This window comes from Sarcophilus harrisii, chromosome 1, assembly GCF_902635505.1.
Source record: "Sarcophilus harrisii chromosome 1, mSarHar1.11, whole genome shotgun sequence".
Lineage (NCBI taxonomy): Eukaryota > Metazoa > Chordata > Mammalia > Dasyuromorphia > Dasyuridae > Sarcophilus > Sarcophilus harrisii.
The window spans coordinates 659253319-659269303 of record NC_045426.1 but is presented as its reverse complement, the minus strand read 5'-3'; the positions used below and the strand labels follow the sequence as shown (position 1 = coordinate 659269303).

Sequence of the window (15985 nt, the reverse complement as noted above, 5' to 3'; positions counted from 1 at the left end):
ATGTGCACAGCAGAACATAAAAAACATTTCAAAATATAAAGCAATAAATTTCAAGAAAGCTTATATAATACACACTACATGTTGTGTTAAGAGCTGTCCATCTTTACTTCCTCCAATCTGATTTTATATCTCCCTCCCACCTTCACATACTCGAAGTTGAAGTCAATTAGATGACTAGGTCTTTTCCTGCACACTCTGGTCTGAATAATGCCATCTCTGACTTCTCATGTTAACCATCTACCTTCAAGGCACAGCTAAGTAGCATTCCTTCATGAAGCTTTCTTTGATCATGCAGTTTGAAGTGATTCCTGCATTCTCATTTCTCTGTTGATTATTTATTTTCTCCTATCACGTTGCATAGTATTATAATGATTTGCGTACATGTGTCATGTCCAACCCCATTCCGCTAAACTCTAAACTCTTTAAGACCTAAATGATCTTTTCAACATTATATTTGCCAACACCGAGGACAGTGCTTTTCACAACACTAAAAATAAACAACTCTGAAAGTTTGAAGAACTATGATCAATACCATGACGATTCACCTTTTATCCAAGGACATTCACTTTACCATGCTCTTGCATAGTTTGTTATAGTTTGTTTCTCCTTCGATAGTGATTAAGGACTTTCTACTGTTCATCCATCAAGTAGATGGGTTGTTAATCTAACAAGATGTTTCAAAATAATTGTGGTTCCCTTTCCTTACCCCCACATTTCTATTTTCCTAATATTTCTTTCTGGAACTCAGAAGTAGGGATTTTTGTCTCCTCTCACCAACCTCTACCTTGTACTATAAAAGTAAAAAGAAAGACCAATTTACAATGTGTAAAAGTACTTTTATTCAGAAGATTCACAGCCAAGACAAAGGTAACTGAAGGGGCAGCCAATCTCTAACCTCCATATCCCAGGCTTGAGGAAATGTCCATCCATCAATCTTGGGGGAGCTTCTGGAAGATGTCTCAGTGGTAAAAGAAGGCTACAGTGGCTCCACTCTCAGCCATAGTCCACCCTCTGCTCTGAGGATAAGTTCTGGCTTCCTTTGGGCCGGCTGTTCATCAGGGAGGATTCGGAATCGCAGAAGGGTAAGGGCCAGAACAACTTTCATTTCAGACATGGCAAAGTTCTGACCTATGCAGTTCCTGTTCAAGAGAGAGGATCTGCTCATCCTCAGCCTTATTCTGTCCCCTCCAACACCACTCATGTGGATACGTATATGCACATGTGCATACACACACACACACACACACACACACACCACAGGCTTTTATATCTCCTAGGAACTCTCAGGGGTTTGGAGATAACCACAATGACCTAGAAGGGTGAGGACATTTCCTCAGGACTTCAAGAAGGGAAATGGGAAAGTAAGTACGACAGTTTTACCTGGGTCCAGCTGAGAAGGGCATAAATGCCAATGGTGATACTTTTTGGGAGTTATTGAAGTCAAAACGGTATGGGTCATAGACCTGAAAGAGAGAAACAGAACTAGGATGGTGGGAATAGCCCAGAGCCGTCCCATGCAGGGATGACAGGAGACTACCTTTAAGGCAGCAGGCCATCCCCTGTGAGGAGATAAATGTAATCTCTTGTCTTCCTGGCTCTGCTCCCTAGAGGTAAATCTGGGCTTCTCCTGTGTTTGTTCTCAACAATGACTCAACCCTTTGCCGTGAGTCTCCCCACCCCTAGGTCTGGCCAGACAATGCAAAGGGTATTGGAGGAGGTACCTCAGGATTGGGCCATACAGTTGGATTGTGGTGAGTTCCAAAAATGCTGATCAGACAAGTGTTCCCTGTGAATAAGAAAGAGACAAAGAGCCCAATGTGACTTGCAAATTCCATGCATTTACTTATCAGTGTTTCCCCTCAACTCCACTCCTCTCTCACCAACTTTCTAAATATTATTCCTCAGCCATTTCTCGAAGAAAACCTGATACCTACTTTCTACTTTCTCCCATGTTGCACACCCAGATGCAGCCTCTGTCTTGCCTTGCCTTCCCCTGACTTGGCCATAAATGCCTGGGTAAAGGGTACCTTTGGGGATGACGCGCCCATCAGGTAGTTGAATGTCCTTGGTACACTGGCGAGCAATGGCAACAACTGGTGGGTGCAGCCTCAGGCTCTCCTTGATACACATAGTCAGAAAAGGCATCTGAGACAGGTCATCCCTGGAGAGAGCAGACCTGTCAGCTTTGGGGGAAAGTATCAGACACCTCAGAGAGAAGGCAATGCCAGGATCATTGGTGTGGAAGCTCCAGAGTCGGGGACCAAGGGGAAGTTGGCAAGCCTGATGGAGTTGCAATCAAAGAAGAAAGAATAAGGAAGGCCAGGATGTGGGATAGAAATCTCCCTCCCTTTTGCCCCTGGGTTGCATCTGGGAAGAGCTATCCAGAAAACCATTAAGTGGTCAGGAAGCCTTCCTATCTGTGCTAAGGGAGAGCTGTTTTGAAGGCAAGGACTGTCATCTAAGAGACATAGATCTAGCTAAGTCAGTGTAGGTTTGGAGATGTTTCTTTTAACTGTGGCCAGAGTAGTCTAGGGGATGAGCTCCTCATCACCTCTCCTATAGGAGTCCTCCCAGTCTCACTCACTCCACACTGACCATTCAATCTCCTCTGGCTGACGACCTTTCAGAAGCTCCTGTATTTCTTGACGACAGCGGTTCTGGTATTCTTGGTGCTGGGCCAGATTATAGAGGGCCCAAGAGAGGCCACTTGAAGTTGTGTCATGCCCTGGAAGGAAGGGAGAAAATTTCAGAGAGTTGGGATGGAGGTAAGGCAGTGTCTATCAATGAACTATGGAGTGAGGAAGAACCTCACCCCCATTCTTAAATGAACACAGACTCTGAGGGGACAATTCCTTCTAGACTAGTCCTGGTCAAAGCAGGAATCGCAGAAGCTGGCATCAGGAATAAGCTATAGATGGACTTCTTAAGGGGAAATTTCCCCCATCTAAATCCTCAGAACCCTTAAGCACCAGACCCTCTGACTGCATCTTCCCTTTTACCCTCAAACATGAAGGTGTCAGCTTCTGCCCGGATGTCCTTGTCTGATAGAGTCTTCCCATCTTCATCCTGGAATAGCACATATCTGTGGGTTCGTGGCTTTCTTTCCTCCCTATCAGTAGCTCTACTCAGGGGCCCCTAGTCAGCATCCCACTATCCCTAGGCACAACCAATAGTGTCACGTATCATACCTAGAATCCTTGAGATCTATCCCAGCTAAGCATAACATACCCCCATAGCCTTCTTTTTTTTAATTATAGCTTTTTATTTACAAGATATATGCATGGGTAATTTTTCAGCATTGACACTTGCAAAATCTTTTGTTCCAATTTTTCCCCTCCTTAGCCTTCTAAAGCACCTGAAACTGTCCTCTGAACTCCCACTGGCACTTGTAGAACTACACCATGGGGTCACCTAATATGTCCAAAACCCTTAAACATAAAGGTTAGAGACTATTCCTAAGGACTCCATTCAAATACTGCTGGAAGACATATCTAGAATAGTAGAAACTTATAATTAGAAGGGGTCTTTAGCCAAAGCATGAATCCTTTCTGAAACCAAAGACCTATACCTAGCTATGGTATTCCTTGGAGGTATCAGGATTCTTTCATAGGCATTCTATTCCTTAATAAGTCTTGTCCCTTTCTCCTTAATACTCTTAATTCTCTCTCTCTCTCTCTCTCTCTCTCTCTCTCTCTCTCTCTCTCTCTCACACACACACACACACACACACACACACACACAATTACCTTAGAATTCATAGATATTTCCAGCATACCTACATTCTCCTTTGATATATCTAAAAGTAGTCTTAATAGTACTCCTAGATAAATCTATAATGTAGGGAATTGCCTTTGATATACCTAGAACCATAAAAATAATTGTGACTATATCTAGAATCTTAGTGATTACCCTGTGGTACCTAGAAATAACCCCAGGAATTACCTAGCTATACTTAGACCCTAGATTACTCCTTTCATATACCTGGAATAGACTAAAGGTATCTTATTTCATCCCACCCATGTGAAGGAAATAAAGGGATAATTCCCTAAAAGTCACTATTCTATGTGGTTTGAGAAAACCTTGTATCTTTCAAGGATGCCTCTTGAGGAAGATAGCAAAAGTCAAATCAGCCTCTGTTGAAACCTGCTCCATACCATGGAACCATAAATTTGTCTTTGGCAACCAATCCCTTTGTCTTGCCTTGACCGTCCTCCCCCACTTCCCTATAGTCCCTCAGGACTTTAGAAGGTTCTCTCCCTTCCCCTTCTCCCTACAACTCTGATGTTCACCTTGGCCAGTAGCAGAATATCTATGAAGTCCATGGTCTTTCCTTTGCCCTTATCCTTGAGGAAGGCCTCAGAACCTTGTTCAGTCAGGATTTTACGCCGGTTCTGGATGACAGCATCTGTGAAGCTGTGCACCAGGTGACAAGCCTTGGAGAAACTCCTCCCCTGGCTGGTGATGTAGTATAAACCATCCCAATAGAGGAGGGGCTGCAAGTTGCGTTTTGCCACAAGGGCACTTAACTCCAAGATGGCAGAGATGTAGGCACTTGGCTTCCTGTGCAAGGTATGGGAGCAGGGTCAGGTCTCAGGAAAGCAAAGAGCCCTGAGAGAGCCCCAGACTTTCAGACTACACAGGCTGAGACTAAACTTAATGTTACTTCTAAACAACCCCTTCCCAACTTGCCTGCCCTAATCACTGACATGACCTCTTCTCAGTCTGTCACCCAGGCTCAAAATCCTGGCCACAGGATCCCATCTGTTCTTTCTACATAATATATACTCACAGAATCTCAGTTTAAAAAGATCTCAGATGTCATGATTACTAATCTGTACTTAAATAAGAAGTTCCTCTACAATAATCTTAACGCTTTCCAGCATTTGTTTGAAGACTTTCAGTGATGAAAAATGTGCCTCTTTCCAAAGAAGCAAATTCAGTTTTTTGACAGTTCAAATTATTGGGAAGTATTCTTTTTTTTTCTTATATCAAACCTTAAACTGTCTCTCTACAACTTCCACTAATTGGCTCTAGTTTAGGCCTGTAAAGTAAATAATGATAAATCTAATTTTTCCTAAGATAGTTCAAATTGTAAACTCTGTAGGATATGGTACCAGCATGATGTGGCACTCATATTCCCTTTCCCTCTGTAGCTGAGCTGGCTCCCTCATTGTAATTATCACTCATATTGGCAGTCTTGGGATGAGGAGGAGGAAGATGAGAGACAAGTCAAGTATGGGGGTAGGAGGAACTCATTCCCAGAAGTACATCTGGCCATGGTCAGCCATGCTGTTAAATTCACTCTGAGTTTCTTGCCCCATGTTTCCTATATATACAGTAACTCTAAAATATGAAACACTTGCTAGCTGTAAAGACAAAAACAAAAAACAATCATAGCATCATTCAATAAAAAACAAGAATAATCAGAACACAAGAGTCTACCCATAACCCTGGCTGACACTCTCTTACAGTTTTACAAGGATGGGAAGACTGGACACAAACCTATAGAAACCTATCAGTGAGAAAAGAGCAGGGAAACCCATGTCTAGGTATTAATGTCCTTTTTAAAGAATGATCTGTATTGTTGCCACCAGCTGGACAGAACCACTTCTACTACAGTCTTCTAGACTCTCCTGTGTGAATGAAGTCACTTCTCTGGAACTGCTGAGCCATGGAAGCAGCATTAAGCTTTTTCAGTAAATAGCACTGTTAATACTCTTTCCATGGTAAGTAGTTCCTACAAGTCTGGAAGCTGTAGAAATTTATCAATCTGTTCTCTGGGATATGACAAGTTACTATTTCCCCACATAGAAAGATCAGTATAGGGCAATGCAGTTGTGTTCCTAAGAGGTTTTCCCTGTCTCAAGTCGAAGATGGCACACCATAACAGGACAAGCCCAATAGGATTTTAAGCCATAAAGGATCCTCAACTGTATAAATGAGGATAATGACATATGTCTTCTGTAAAGGGTTATTTCTGAGGATATAATGAAATTATCTTAGTGAAGTGCTTAGCACAGTGTCTGACATATAGTAATCACTTTATTCATGCTTATTCCCTTCTCAGGCCCATTACTCCTTCGTGACTGAACTATGGCAGGTGCCTTCTAACAACTCTCACTATTTCTAAGTCACCCTGCACATCTCCTGTTCTCAAATTAATCTTTATAAAGAGCTTCTTTGCATATATCAAACCCTTACACCAAGAGTTACAATAATTCCCCACTAACTGCAGGATAATTATTTAAATGATCTTTTTCTATAATGGAATTTACATGTTTTATTAAAAAAAATTTAAAAATAGAAATTCAGACCTCTCTACAGCTTTCCCATTTCACAAGAGGAGCTGACTCTCCTTCATGCCAAATTCTAAAATTGAGCTCAACATCTTCTACATATGTCAGAGTCTGTTCCCCCTTTTAAATGTTTATGTTTCTAATCCCTGCTCCTTCCCCTCCCCAAGTGCCCAGGTTTGAAAATTCAGTCATCTTTAATTCCTTATTCTTCCTTACCCATTCATTCATCAAGTCCACCTAATTCTGCTTCCTCATCTCTCATCCCTGTCCCCTCACATTCTCAATACCCTAATTAAATTCTAATCTTTTTTTCCAACTGAATTACTGGATTATTAACTGGCCTTCTTCCTTCTAGGCTCTTATATCCACTTATGTTGAGATATAAATCTTTCCAATTCACAGGTGTGACTATATTATTCCATTATTACAAAATCTCCAGAGGTGCCTCATTGCCTACAGAATATAATGCAAAATCTAGCCTGGAATTCTAGGGCCTCCACAGTCTATGAAGTCGATCTTTCCATTCTGGTTTCACATCCTCCCTTTCACACACTCTTTGCTATAACTAAACTATTATTAACTATTCTCAGATTTTGCATTCCCTTTCTGGACTGGAAATGACTTTTTACTGACTTTCCAAGCTCACCATCTCAACTGAATTTTAATCCTTCCTTCAGGACTTCCTGTCAAAATGGTTCTAAATGGCACAAATACCACCCTGCTCCCAAATACCTACTGCAGGAATATCCTGAAGTTTACATCAAACCAAATAACAGTCAGGAAATCCAATGAGAGATTCTTTGACCATCAGGCTATATAAATAGTCATCCAGAAGCCTGTGGATAATAGAAAAGGAATCTCTTCCACCAAAGCAACTGCCAATGGGACCAAAGATAGCACATGTGTAGCCTATAAGATTCTATATCTGGAGGCAATGAAAGGCTCTCCTGAGAAAACCCAGCTCATAGAAATTCCTTTTTTTCTCTGAACTAAAATAAATCCTCATCTAAAGCATATAACCTAGTCTTTTACTTCAGTTCAACTCTTACCAGATTGGTAGTTCTTCAAAATGCAATTTCTTCCTGCATCTATGCCTAATATAACCTAGAGTGGAAACCTGAGCAAAAATATTTGGTTTTTTGATTGAGTATATACATAGTTCAGGAGAGTGAAAAAAGATCTCCATAAGGCCTGATTGATCTTGCTACCTAGAAAAAACTGAGGAGAATCTAACTTCTGGGATTATGAACCAAGTGGTACAAACTAGGACTAATAGAATTTTTTTCCACTTGAGACACCTTTTCACCCAAAAAATTTTTACATGACCCTGGGTATGTAGACAAATAAAATAGATATCAAATATTTATTGATAATAAATCATAATATTGTGAACTCTACCTTAAAGTATGAGACACCATATGGAGAATAAACAGTATAATCTTAGTTCAGCAGGTGTGAGAGTGGACCCTGCTCTGAGGGTGTAACTGGAATAAACAGGCCTGTTGGAGATAGTGTGGATTCAATTCTAGATAGCCTCAATAAAGCAAGTCATATTAAATTTTTTTTGGTTCCCAATGCATACAAAAGTTATGTTTATACCATGCTGCAGTCTATTAAATGTACAATAGTATTATGTCTAAAAAATAATATACGTCTGAATTTAAAAAATACTTTATTGCTTAAAAATGCTAACCATTATCATTCAGTGAGTAATAATCTTTTGGCTGGTGGAATGTCTTGCCTCAATATTGATGGCTACTGACTGATCAAAGTGGTGGTTATTGAAGGTTGGGATAGTTCTGGCAATTTCTTACCAAAAGTGAAATTTACTGCATCAATTGATTCTTCCTTTCACTTGAACATTTGGAGGCCATTGTAGAGTTATTAATTGGCCACATTTATTTAAGGTTATGTCTCAAAATAGGAACACCCAAAGTAAGGGAGAGAGACAGTGGAATGACCAACTAAAGCAGTCAGAACACACACATTTATTGATTGCGTTCAGCATCTTATATGGATGGCAGTTTGTGATGTTCCAAAATAATTATAATAGTAACATCAAAGATCACTGATCTCAGATCACTCTAACAGATAAAATAATTAAAGTTTTTGAAATATTGTGAAAATTGGCAGAATCTGATACAGAGACACAATATGAGCACATGATGGTGGGGGAAAATAGTTCTGGTAGACTTGTTTGATACAGGGTTGCCACAAACTTTCAATTTCTTTAAAAAAAAAAAAATATCTGCCAATAGAGCATAGTGCAATAAAACAAGGTATCATTGTGATAGCTGAAAGAAGCAGGTCATTCACTGCTGACATTTGAAAGCTGGTCAAATCATACTATCTAAACAGAGCTGACAAGTGCTTAGGGAGAACAGGAGATAGGTAGGACCTCAGAAAAGCGCCACTCTGCTGCTGGAGTCATTCATGTGTCCCTAAGTATCTCTTCTTTTGCATCCATTGTTTTGTATCCCAATTACACTTGCTTGTTCCCTGGGGATTAAGGGAATATTGTGTGCTGGACTAAACTGCCAATCTCTCCAAGGTCTTGAGCTCAGAGGGCTTTCTAATACATCAGAACTTTCTTCTATGCTTCAAGGTCAGTATCCTCCCTGCAGTATCTCCCACTGGTCAGCAAAGGCCACATTCTCCTATGACTCTTTCTAAGTCATTCCCTCCCCCTCTGCATGGTGCAGGTGGGGCAGATGTTGGAGGACTGAGCCCGAAACCTCACAGTTTAGCTCCTTGCTCTGCCTCTTTCTTGCCTCTGTTTGACTTAACTGCATTTGTGCCCATTTCTGATAATTAGGTTCTTATCTTTTCCAAATGTCTGAATCTTTAGTTTGGATTCCTACCTAGGACAAAATTTTAACAACCACCATAACAATTATACATTTCTAAGGGACTATGAACTTCACAACACTCAAAATAAACCTGTAATTCAGGGAAGGTATCCATTATTAACTTCCTTTTACACATGAGGCGGTATAGTGGATTGACTGTGGAGCTTGGAGCCAAAGAGACTTGAGTTCAAATCCAGCCCCAGACACTTTCTAGCTACGTGAGCCCAGGCAAGTCACTTAATTCTGTTTGCCTCAGTTTCCTCATTATAAAATAAGATGGAGAAAGAAATGGCAAATCACTCCAGTATCTTTGCCAAGAAAATCCCAAATAGGGCGACTAAGATATGACTGAAAAATGATTGAACTGATTTTCCTAAAACCTGGATTTGAATTCAGGATGCTTGATACCATCTGCACTTTCCAGGATGCTGTGGTGTAACACGCCTCTGAGACTGTGGTGTTATCTTGTCTCCTTCTATTCCTTCCAAGATCTGCTCTCCTGACTCTGACCCACATCCCCTCTTGGGAAGTCCTCACCACTTGCTGCTTTCTATCATCCTGACTGACTCCATGCCTATGGCCAGTACTTTTTGAGCCCACTCTGCATGGTAGCCAGTATACTGACCACTGGGGCCAATTCTCCCATGGAAACTTCCCCATTTACCTTTTCCAAGCATCTGCCTCATCCAGAAAATCTGTATGGAGTCACTCATTGATACAATTATCAAGAAAACTCTCATAAGAGACATCGGATGCTAAGAGGGGAAGGAAAGAAGGAACTGAGCCAGGAGGATCAGAGGAGTAACAAATGAGTATCTTACTCTCAAAAGCTTACTTCTATTTATTTTGTAGATTTCTTTTAAATGTACGTTTTGCCTCCCTTATAAACTTAATATGGGGGCTGTTTCACTGATGTCTGTGTATAGTCAATTGCTTAGCACAATATCTGGAACCCAATAGGAGCATAATAAACATAAGTTCCTATTACATTGGAATTGCCATATTTGCAAACAGTTAATGATGAACTAGTCACTGGTTTTATCAAGACCGGTGTAGGGAGATGCTGAGGGCAGTGTACCTTCCTCCAAGAAAGTATACCAATGAGGATGGTGGAGTTTAGAATATTAAATATTCACACAGATAGTTATAGGCCTCCATTTTCTATGTTAGTTTTGATCTGCCCTTCTTCCTCTGCCTTCTAGGTCTCATTCCTGACAGTGAACATTCTCTTTTAATACAGTCCTTTCTTCCCCTGTACCCTGTGACTATGTTGCTGCTAGTTCCTGAGGCCTCAAAGGCAAGTGCTGGGCTGGGACTCACTCCTGACAGTGGCTGTCATGGCTGAAGACACATTTCTGCAAGCTGTCCAGGGTCATGAGGCTGATGTGTTCAAATATGTCCAAGCGGATGCTGTCCCCAACACAGAGATGTCGCCATTTCATCTGCCCAAGAAAAAAAATATTAAGTGTGAGTCTGGACTCCTCCCAGGAGCTAAACCTACGTCCTGAGCCCCTGCAAAATGCCAGAAAAAGCAAGAGAAGGACCTGTTTTTGTCATGGGGGACCAAGTGGGGGCTACAGATCACATTTCACAGTTCTCCTTAGGATTAAAGGGAATCATTGACTGAGAGTCAGGAGAACTGAGATCCAATCTGAACTATGCTACTGGATGAACTACTTTGTTTAATCTTATCCAGTGATTTTATTTCTCTGGGCCTCAACTTCCTTCCTCATCTATAAAAATAAGTATGATTAAAACTGACCTCTCTGCCTCATAGGATGTTGAGAGAAGATAAGGTCTTGGTTTAGAAAACTAAGATGATGAGTGAAATGAGCAAAACCAAAAGAACATTGTACACAGTAACAACAAAATTATGTAATGATCAACTAGAATGGACTTGTCTCTTCTCAACAATGAGGTAATTCAAGGCAATTCCAAAGACATAGGATGGAAAATGTCATCTGCATGCAAAGAGAGAACTATGGAGACTGAATGTGGATCAAAACATTATTTTGTTAGTTTATTTGCTTTTTCTTTCTCGGGAGGAGCAATTTATTAGACCCTCGCTGTGATGGGCACTAAGGAGACAATATAAAAACAAAATGCTTCTTGATCTTGAAATACTTTAATCCTATTGGGAGGCAGGGAGTGGAGGCAGGGATTAGATCGCAAGAGCCATATGTACATAAATTATACATACATATGTATAACATATACATATATACATATGGGGATATTTGATTATGATGTTCTATGATTCATGACCACATGGCATCATCAGTAAATTTTTTTTTTCTTTTGGTCCGATTTTTCTTGTACAACATGCCTAATAAGGAATCATGTTTAAAAGGATTGCATATGTTCAACCTATATCAGATTGCTTGCTGTCTTGGGGAGGAGGGCTGTAAGTGGGAAGAAAGAAAATTTTGGAACACAAAATCTAACAAAAATGAATGTTGGAAAAGTTTCTTTATGTGTATTTGGAAAAATAAAATACTATTGAGGAAAAAAACTGAGCTGAAAGGGTAAGTACTGAAGAAGGTTTACAATGATCATGGACTCTGTTCCACCACTTCTACCTCTCACTTAAATTCAGGGAAAGAGAGTAACAGAGAGTTGAGAAACATAACTAGGCATTTTTGCATCCATAATACAAACCATAAGTAATACTTGAGGCAAAATGGACTAATTGTACCAGTATCTGGGGCTTAGGAAAGATAAGGTGCATCTTGGGAGCAAGGGCATGGAGCAGGGTACAGCCAGACCTTACCCAAGCCTATCTTCATTTGCTTCCTCCTTTAACTGATTATTCTTGCTAACCAGGTCCTAAGCTCTTTTCCTCTCTATAGAAACATAGCAGCAACCTCTAATTTCTTTTTTCTCCAGGGGAAAAGTCTTGGTCATCTTGCTGTAGTCACAGCCACCATCACACCTATTACAATATAAGGCAGTATAACAGGGAATTCACTCCATCCAAGCTCCTGGCCTCCTGGGAGCTACTCTTCCCATCTACCCACAGCTTTTCCAGTCTTACATGCATGATGTCTGTGGACTTGTTGAAGATCTTTATGTAGGGTTTGAGGATGTCAAAGTGAAAAGCTGGGGTCAGCAAGCGCCGGTGTCGGTTCCATTTGTCTCCTTTGCTTAGAAGCAGCCCATCCCCTGGGAAAGAGATGGTGAGAGAAGCCCATGTCCAATCCAAAATAACAGAATACTCAGGGCCCTGACCCCATATACAAATCCCACAGCATGTCTAGACCCCGTATCAATCCTTTATTTATCCCTATCCCTAAATCCCTCACCCACAACTACTAGCCCTTAATTCTTTATCACTCAAACACTATTCTCTCCCACCTTGATCTATTAAACCTCAATCCTTTAGTCCAATGAGGTCCTTGGTCAGAAGAATCTTGAGCATTTTCTCCTCCCCCAGTGCCCCTGACTATCACTCACCCAACCAAGGCTCCAAGAATCCATAGAAAAGCTTGTCCTTGGGTGAGATGTTGGCTGTTGAGACATAAGTGTTATTTCAAGGTGTGGTGTAAAGACCATAGGGTGAAGGCAGGGAGAGAATGTGCCACAAAATAGCAGAGAGGGAAGTGAAGGGAGGGGAACTCGGTCTCAGCCTGGGATATGCTGGTCTGGAGCTTCCTTTCCTTTGCAATTACTCATTCCCAACACCAAACAAACTCCTCCTAAGCTCAACAGAGAAAGGATAGAGACTGTGGGAGGAGAACAGCAGAGATAAAACTGAAAAGTGAAGATTAGGTGGGAGCAAGAGGAGGAGACTTGTGAAGAATAACCAGACATAGCTTGATGTTCTACCTGGACAAAACCCAAAGAAGGTCCCAAGCCTCGTCCAAACAATCAAGACGTGACCCATATCTGGCTTTTTTTTCCTTAGACACCACCTAGATATGGGCCTGGACATGGCCTCACAGATAATCAGAAAGTAAAGCTTATTTTGCAATATTTCCTATATTTCTGCATGTCTGTCTTAGGAACTCCTGATTATTCTCCCAATTATGTTTGACTTCTCCACTGTGCTTCTCATGCTGCAACCTCCCTCATTCCCTGTGACTTTCCTACTTTCTAACATCCTTCCACTTTCTCCCATGACTGAATCTGGAGTCTTCATTTTGAAGAGGGACATAGGCCTGTCATCCTTCAGTCCTCTCCTGGCTTGGCTTTTGAATCTCCCCTCCCTCCCCTTTTCCCTCATTAAAATGCCATCTCCTTAAAGGCACAAATGTTTTTTGGGTTGTTGGGGTTTTTTGCTTGTATTTTTATCCTTTCTTAATATATTTGCTGGCATAGAGTATGGAGGAGCAATTTATTAGACCCTCGCTGTGATGGGCACTAAGGAGACAATATAAAAACAAAATGCTTCTTGATCTTGAAATACTTTAATCCTATTGGGAGGCAGGGAGTGGAGGCAGGGATTAGATCGCGAGAGCCATATGTACATAAATTATACATACATATGTATAACATATACATATATACATATGGGGATATTTGATTATGATGTTCTATGATTCATGACCACATGGCATCATCAGTAAAATATTGTTTTTTGTTTTTGTTTTTGTTTTTAGAGAGAGAGAGAGAGAGAGATGAGTTTTAGTTTCAGGGAAAAATCTGGAATCTTTGAAAACTCTGCACAATTTACCAAAAGTAATTCAAATTTCTCTTTTGCTTCTATTTTTTTTTTTTTTATTATATTGATCTCCCATTCACAACTTAACTCCTAGAGAAGCTAAACCAGGCTATAGGGATCATTGTATTTGGTGCCTGTGGGCTTTCCCCCAATCCAGGGGTTAGGAACCAAAGATCAGGGAGTAGGCAAAATGGGAGGAACACTCAGGCTCCCCCTGCCCTCTTTAAACCAAAGTCTATAAAACCGTCTGTCTGGCATTCAAAGCCCTTCCCAATCTGTCCTCCATCACCTTGTGTTTGCTTTTTCCTAACTCTTGTCCTTATAACCTGCAGTTCATTGACACTGGCCTTCTTGCTGTTCTTTGGACAAGATGCTCCATCTCTTAACTTCAGACCTTTACTTTGGCTAATACCCATCTCTGGGATGCTCTCCCTCTTCATTTCCACTTTGGGGCTTCACTGGCTTTCTTCAAGTCTCAGATAAATTCTCATCTTCTACAGGAAGTCTTTCCCAAGCCATTTTAATTCTAGTGCTTTCCCTGGCTCATTGGTTCAGTTATTATAGATTATAGATAAATCTATAAGTAGACATAGACATAGAGATGGATATAGATAAGGATATAAATAGATATAGAAAAGGATATAGATATAAATATGGATCTAGATATAGGTACTGATACAGATGCAGATATATAGATATGGATATAGATATGAATATAGATAGAGATAGAAATAAATATGGATAAAGATATATCTATGGATATAAAGAGATATAGATACAGAGATAGATATTGGTATATAGATATATATATAGATCACTATAGATGTGAATATGGATATGAATATAGCTATAAGCATGGATATAAATATAGATAGATGGAGATACAGAGATTGATATAGATATGGATATAGATACGGAGATGGATATACATAGATATAGATATAGAAGTGGGTATAGATAGGGATAGAGATAGAGACATAGATATGGACATGGACATGGCCATAGACATAAATATATAACAGGAACTGTCTTTCACTTTTCTTTATGACCTCAATATGTAGTACACTGCCTGGAACATAGTAGGTGCTTGATAAATGTTTATTACTAGCTGATTCCTGACTTTCTTCTGTAACCTGGTCATTCTGGGTAATGGATAGAACTTCCTAACATTGATTTCCTCATTACTGTTTTCCTTCCTCCTTTCAACTTTTCTCTCACTTCTAACTTCTGACTCTAACTTCAGTTTTTCTTTTTTGTTCACTCCCTCCTTCTTTGTCCATCCTTTATTTCTCCTACCATTCTCTTCCTTTTTTTCGGTTCCATCATATTTCCATTCCTCAATCCTTTCCTATTCTTTTGACATTTCACAACTCTTATTGCACCCTATCCCAAGAAAAAAGTCCTTCAAAGCAACAACTATTAATGTTTCCATTGTACGACATATTCTATAATCAAGTATATCAGGGGAGGATTAATGAATAACTGAGGGGGCAGGCAGAGATAAATATTGCCACAGTAATCACGACTCGAGTTTCTATACCTGAAGCTGATGTGACAGGCCTGATGTAATCCGGGTGGCAGATGAAAACTATAGGGTGCAAGGGTCCACCCCACAAAAGAAAGACTTCCCTGAAAGTAGTCACAAGTTGACCAACACGCTGTATGCCTTCCTCGGAGGGTTGGATCTGTAAGTAAGTAATGCAACAGAAAGTCAGTATTTTCAAACAGTTTTTAAGGAAAGGCCAAACTTCTCACAGTCATGAAAAGGCTGAGGATTCCCAACTGAATATAAATTCAAAAGCATGGGCTTCTCTGAGAGCTATCTCCTTCATGCAACCAACATGAGAGGATCCATGACATGTATGACAGCATGTATCAAGCCTGATACAAAATCTCAGAGTTGTAGGGATCCCAGAGACCATCTAATCTAACATACATGCAAACAACATACTCAATAAGTGATCCTTGTGTTTATTCTTAAATATCTCCAGTGAGGGGAAAGCATTTACTTTCTTAAGAAAGTTCATCCCACTTTGAAGGATACACTATAGATAGGAAGTTTTTCCTAACTTCAAGCCTAAATCATTCTCTCTATATTTTTTATCCATTATTCCTACTTCTACCCACTATGGTCAAATGAGACAATTTTAAGCTCTCTTCCATGGTTTCCACACCATGGG

General features: G+C 40.3%; 1 protein-coding gene across 2 annotated transcripts in view; it reads right to left on the bottom strand.

Annotated features, from left to right (window-relative positions):
- Positions 1–825: 825 nt before the first annotated feature.
- The window catches only part of LOC100922197 (cytochrome P450 4F2-like), a 65080-nt gene continuing 49920 nt past the window's right edge, over positions 826–15985 (bottom strand). For both annotated transcript variants that reach the window (XM_031947941.1, XM_031947940.1), the window contains exons 3-13: positions 15346–15490; positions 12599–12652; positions 12180–12307; positions 10466–10587; positions 4290–4560; positions 3000–3066; positions 2596–2725; positions 2028–2161; positions 1722–1786; positions 1381–1463; positions 826–1139 (exon numbers count right to left, since the gene is read on the bottom strand). In XM_031947941.1, coding sequence (XP_031803801.1) covers positions 977–1139; positions 1381–1463; positions 1722–1786; positions 2028–2161; positions 2596–2725; positions 3000–3066; positions 4290–4560; positions 10466–10587; positions 12180–12307; positions 12599–12652; positions 15346–15490 — 1362 coding nt within the window. In that variant the 3' untranslated portion in view covers positions 826–976. The remainder of the gene's footprint in view (positions 1140–1380; positions 1464–1721; positions 1787–2027; positions 2162–2595; positions 2726–2999; positions 3067–4289; positions 4561–10465; positions 10588–12179; positions 12308–12598; positions 12653–15345; positions 15491–15985) is intronic.